General features: G+C 34.9%; 1 protein-coding gene across 1 annotated transcript; it reads right to left on the bottom strand.

The window, feature by feature from the left end:
* Positions 1-595: 595 nt before the first annotated feature.
* On the bottom strand, positions 596-5,971 carry LOC128249528 (acetylcholine receptor subunit alpha-like 2). The gene is made up of 3 exons (XM_052973399.1): positions 5,790-5,971; positions 2,667-2,699; positions 596-1,760 (listed from the first exon to the last, which is right to left on the bottom strand). Exons 1-3 carry the CDS (start codon positions 5,969-5,971, stop codon positions 596-598), a joined length of 1,380 nt encoding a protein of 459 aa, XP_052829359.1.
* Positions 5,972-6,294: the final 323 nt, after the last annotated feature.

Raw genomic sequence — 6,294 nt, 5'->3', positions numbered from 1 at the left:
ATATATATATATATATATAAATATATTCATCAAAATGTAGTTGTACCTGGATACACAGAGATATTTTTTATATACTAGATGTTATGCTTTGGTCCATATAAGTACCAAAGAAATTATTTAAAATGTCATAAGGAGGATATCTCAAAACAGCAGGCGTAATAATCGTTGATTCTCTACGACACCACTTTCATATTCTGAAGATGAGTTCATTAAAGGCTTGTGCACTTTCATACAACCCAATGCATTTCTATTTGTTGTAACGGAGAAATAATCTTGAATATATAATTCATAGATATCGCTCATCAGATTGTCTGTTTTACGCCAATAAATCTTATGTGAAATGTCGTACAATTCTTCAATTATGAAAATGTTTGCCATCATTCTTGATATTCAAATTCCAGCATTATTTGCGTAAACATTAATTCACTCCATCATTACTTTTGATTAAAGACCAAAGATTTCTTGTGCACCATCTTTAAAGAAATACTGAGCCAACATTAAATTTTCTGTTATTCCCCCTGAACGAACATAGCATTTCTCAGATAATATACTGGGTTTCCTGAGAAATATTTGGAAATAAATATTGTTGAACTTGTTACTCCATTGGTGTAAATAGCAAAGTGGTAAATAATATTGAAATTATAATCGATATAACAATCCCAATTTTTAAGAATATGGCATCCAGTCTTATGTAGTCGGAGATACAATTTCTCTTTTTCTTACTTTGAAGTTCCCCTTCAAGAGATTCAGATTTTACCATGGAAATTATTGAAATATCTGCAATGTTGTTACTTTGAGATTTGTTTTTCTTTCGGTCTGTCGATTTCTTTTCTCGGGATGACCGATTAACATACAACTTGCTTATAACCACCGATCCAAGTGTGACCATACCACTTAACATTGACAATAACATTAAATATAACATGAGAAGTGACGGATATTTCGAATTTTTCGGTGTATTCTTATCGATTTCAACAAGATACAAAACGTTTGATAAAAATATTGTCGTAGCTAGAGAAACTTTCTCTCCTGATTCAGGCGGCAGAACAAATACAAAAATGGTTAAAACAGTCATCATTACAGTCGGAATCAGCATAGCTATGATTCCTACTGTAGGTTTGCGTCGTAGATACATCACCGCAGATGCCTGACTGCCCGCATCATTTTCTTGAAATACCACTCCAAACATATTGATATCCCACTTGTAGTTTTCTGTAACATTTAGATTCTTGTAATACATTTTTTGTATTCTCGTTTGACGAATAGATTGTACAGCAACGCATATATGTATTTCGCACTTATGCTCATCAAATGGATACGTATAAGCGTTCACTTGGCAATAGGTCTCTATGTACTTAAGTGACCACATCTCGACAGTTCCATCATAATAAATCTTGGTTTCTTGATTGATATTCGTATCATCTGGTTCATTCACTGAATTACACATTATAAGAGATGGGGTCCATATTTCCTGTCTTGGTAAATTTATTTCTGTAATATTGTTATATTCTGATGGTTTCCAGATTAGATATGCGTCGGTCCAATATGACCCAATCATATACCGAGCCTTGAGTATGTTATTTACAAAGTCCAAATCATAGAGTGTATGAAGATCCAAATCAGTATATATATCGACAGAAGTAAACAAATCAATAACAGGTCTTATATCTTTTCTGTAATTCAACAGCAGGTTGTCTTTCAATCGTTTTTCATCCTCGTGCGTCGGATTAGATTTTACTATTAAAATAATCGAAGTCAAACTGAAAACAAAATATGTTATGGACATCATTATCAATTATATTTCAATGAGAGTTAACTATTAGTTTATCTCAACTCTTGTGATAACTGTTTCTATTAAATATCGATATGTTTTAATATTGTAATGTTTATATTAAATTTTGCGTAAATGAGCGTTATTCACTTTGTTATTGATGCAAGATGATATACTAGAAGTTATCTAGATAACGATAGAGCTGAATCATTCAACAGGAGCATAAAACCAACTTTAAATGCAGTATACAAACAATGAATTATCGTAAAATGCTCGGTATTTCTTTTCAAAAAGTGTTTTGCAATGTATAATACCTATATGAAAAATGTTCTGGTCAATTTATTCCTTTAAATTATAAGGTGTAAATGTGAAGGTAATTTGCCATCTGAAGAGTCAAAGTTGTTTAATTATTTCCATTTATATATTCCCTCGAATGTTGTTATATAAGTAGTTATTTTCTATTTCATATTTTTTAGATACAAGTACAAATATATATATATATATATATATATATCTATATCTGGTATTATAATTCCAGTCTCAAAACTGAACACAACATCAGACTGTCTTCTTTGATATAAATGAAGAAATGTTTTGATGCCATAAATATACAGGGTATCTCGGTGATTCAGCAACCTGAAAGAAACAAGTTCTAGAAAATGTCATATGTATCAATATTTTTTTAAAGTATCATGACAATAATGTTTCAACAATGCAAACAAGGATAATAATCCGATCTACTATAGACACAAGGTCAGGATTTTGTGGGGAGGGGGAAAATCGATCACATTGCACTGGTACTCAACTGGTACTTAACTTATCGACCCCGAAAGGATGAAAGGCATAGTCGACCTCAGCGGAATTTGAACTCAGAATGTAGCGGCAGACGAAATACCTCTGAGCACTTCGCCTGGCATACCAAAGATTCCTGCAAACAAGGAGAATAACGGTACACAATCAGAACGAAATCTGTATAGACCCTGATCTACTTTACAAAAATAATCAAATTTCTTCAACTCTTCTCATACTACTGAAATTTTGTCCTGCTCAATATTTGTGCGTCTATGAATTTCATGTCATATAATTGATTATTTACATAATGCTGAAAAAGGAGCAGATGATTCAGTAGATTACCGTTTGCCGCCATCGTGCAAGAGGTGGTTATCGGAAATTGTAATAGTGAGAACATAGTTGTCAAGAAACCAAATATCCAAATTTGCTTCCGTCGCTATGTAGAAATGATATGTGAAGTACAAGTAGGTGGTACCACATCTATTCTGTTGTTTAGAATTTTCTTTAACACCGTGTGAGTGAAAAATCAAACATGGATAAGTACACTGACGTAGTGATTCCCAAATTGTAATGTATATTGGTTTCTGCACAGGTCGAACTCAAAACATATGTATGTAAATGTATGTATATTATAAGCACAAAATTGTATCGTTGGTTCCTAAATAGCTTTTACCATTATGGTGGTCAAGAAATTTGGTTTGGTGGCCCACGTACAATTGGATAATTACTACAATCGATCATTGGATAAAGCCGTATTACATTAGGTTACAGAGAACTCATGTCTGAAGATGGATAGATTACGAAACATTTTATAAGTATTTTGAGAGAGAAATAGAAAGAAAAAAACAACAAAGGATCGGCAAAGAAAGAAGAGACAAGGAGAGAGGAAAAGGTAAAAATAGAAATGAAGGGGATAATATAAAAAGGAGAGAGCGAGAAAATTCAAGAGGGATAAAAGAAGTGAGAGACAAGAAACAACTCAAGACTGTAATTAAAGAAAGTAAGAAAGAATGAAAGAAAAACTGAAATGAACAAACATTTTGTGCGCGTGTGTTCGAGTGTGTATGCGGGTATGTATATATTTTTTGGCGAATGTATCGGTGAGCAAGTGGGTGTGGTGGCGCTCATGTGTATATATGGACATGCACGTTTACGCAATTACTATGAAGATTTCTACTCCCTTACCTTTACTCCCTCCTTTTACTTAGCGGTCATTCTTATAGCTCTTTTGTCTTAATAACGGTCAATCACACAGTAATTTCCTTTTGTTTTAACGGTCATTTTCATAGCGTTTTTTTCGATGGCCCGATAACTGAAGAGATGCCGGCGTGGGTTTCCGCAGTGACATCTGAAACTCGGAGTTTTATCATGGCTACTGAATAATTGTCACATATATATATATATATATATATATATATATATATATATAAATATATATATATATATATATATTGTTTTTTTGTGCACAGGGTCTACAGGGGTGCTAGAAATAAGTTAGATAGCATTATAAGTAATGAAACCAGTGGTACCTGCCCGAGATATAGAAATAAAGACTAGAATAGGAGACAAATAGTTTCTGACCAATCAAACAGGGTCAACACGTGGTAGAAGACCGACAAATATCAAGGAGTGATGTTTGTACAGGACACAGCCTGCGGAGAACTTGTCCTTAGATTTAGGAAAGCTCGGAAGGTGGATAAATTCGACATTAAAATCGTTGAAAAGCCACGGATCTCCATCAGATCGCAACGATGTAGGACGGAAAATACCACATGATAACTTGCAGCGTATCTAAGATTAACCCTGGCATTCACTTTTGAACTAGACATGTTGTCTACAGCCTAAGGTGCATAGAGGGGACTTCTAAAGACAAGAATATAATATAATATACATTCCGGAGAGACTGAATGAACATTTGAGACAAAATGACAACAAAAAAACAATCCTCCATACTCTACCAGTATACCAAAGACCAACGTGGAGGAACAGTGGGTCAAGTTGACATCTGCATTCTATCCAAGCAATCGAAGGACCCAACACTCAGAGAAGTAGAAGAGTACTTCCTCATTAAGAAGTGTCACACCCCAATAACCACAGTTCACATAGTCACACAAACCCATACACAAACAGACACAAACATGCTCACACAAGGAAACGGAGGTACACACAAATACACACAAACACAGACACACACATACACACATACAAATTCACAAACGTGAACACAAACACACACACAAAAACGCATAAGCATGGACACACAAGCACTTGGATATGCAGAATTCATGCATACATACAAACGTGCACAACGCACGCATGTATATGTATATGCATACACACACATACACGTACACACACATACATGCATAGTACAAACTTACATGCAAATGTGCACACATGCATAGATACATATGTATGCATCAGGTCATTAAGTATGAAATGTCTGATTTTGAACTGGAAATTTATTTTAATTTATCTCAACAAATAGAAATGCATTTAATCAAAGTATACACCTAAATTATCAACGCAATTTTGCCATTTTATCGTTAGCGTTTTGTATGCCAGCAGCGAGGAATTCTGGCGAGCAAGAGGTGATGAAATCACGAAAGGAGGTTTTTGCATCTTCTTCACATTTGAAGTTTATTCCTAGCAAAATGCTGTCTGATGCTTGGCAAATGTGATAGTGCATTGGTACAAGGTCTTGTGAATATGGTGGATGACAGATTACTTCCAAGTTCAGTTCCTGTAATTTGAGTAGCGGTTTTTGTTTTCTGCAACATGTGGTCTTGCAAGAGAACTGACCTGTCTCTATTGACCAATCTCAGTTGTTTAATTGTAAATTCAGTTATCATTTCATCCAATTGGTTGATGTATAGATCTTTTCTAATTGAGATACCAGGCCTCATGAAGCTGTACCGTATGACACCAGCGTTGGACCAACAAACAGACACCATTAGCTTTTTGGGGTGAATATTCTTTTTTGAATTGTGATTTGGCACTTCGTCTCTATCCACCCACCGTGCAGAACGTTTGCTATTGTTGAAAAGAATTCATTTTTCAACACACGCAACAATACGATACAAAAATGGTTTGCTCTTATGTCGTGACAGCAAAGAGCATCAAGTTTCAAGACAACGTGTCATTTGATGCTTCTTCAGTTCAGTTCATGTAGTACCTACTTGTCCAGCGTCTTTACCTTGCCGATTTGTTTCAGATGGTCCAATACTGTTGGAATCGAAAGCTTGCTGCTAATTCACGTGTAGTTTGAGATGTATTCGCTTCCACTACAGTTTCCAGCGCATCATTACCCAACTTCGTCTCATGTATGCGACGGGACTGATATTCAAGAGTAAAGTCACCAGACAGGATCTTCTCAAATCCTCGACGTACAGTGTGCTCATTAGCCATATCTTCTTTACTGATGCTTCGAGCTGTCTCAGATGCATTGATTCCACGACGGAACTCATATTCATAAACAACACGATTTGTATTTTTATTTATCTATTCATGGTTTCACAAACATTGATTTACAAGAGAAAACTTACAATATAATCAGACACCATGAATTGCATTTCGGAAAGTGATAATGTAACTCTTCAATGTTGTCAAATAAAAAATTGTCGGGGTAAAACATTAGGGTTAACGACTGTCAAACCTCGTGCGTTAGAAAATCGGACATTTCATTGTTAATGACCTGATTATACATAGATACATACATACTCCGCATATAT

The sequence above is a fragment of the Octopus bimaculoides genome, chromosome 15 (genome assembly GCF_001194135.2).
Source record: "Octopus bimaculoides isolate UCB-OBI-ISO-001 chromosome 15, ASM119413v2, whole genome shotgun sequence".
NCBI classification, from domain to species: Eukaryota; Metazoa; Mollusca; class Cephalopoda; order Octopoda; family Octopodidae; genus Octopus; species Octopus bimaculoides.
The sequence above is the reverse complement of the archived record's forward strand: the minus strand, read 5'-3'. Positions and strand labels throughout refer to the sequence as shown.

Bases quoted from the DNA above. Each gene is read 5' to 3' on its own strand.
- LOC128249528 (XM_052973399.1), bottom strand. From the start codon at position 5,971: ATGGCTAATGAGCACACTGTACGTCGAGGATTTGAGAAGATCCTGTCT. The intron at 2,700-5,789 runs GTATTGGACCAT...CCTTGTTTGCAG, and splicing joins GCAAGCTTTCGATTCCAACA to GAATCTTTGGTATGCCAGGC. The intron at 1,761-2,666 runs GTATTTCGTCTG...TTTTGTTTTCAG, and splicing joins GCCAGGCGAAGTGCTCAGAG to TTTGACTTCGATTATTTTAA.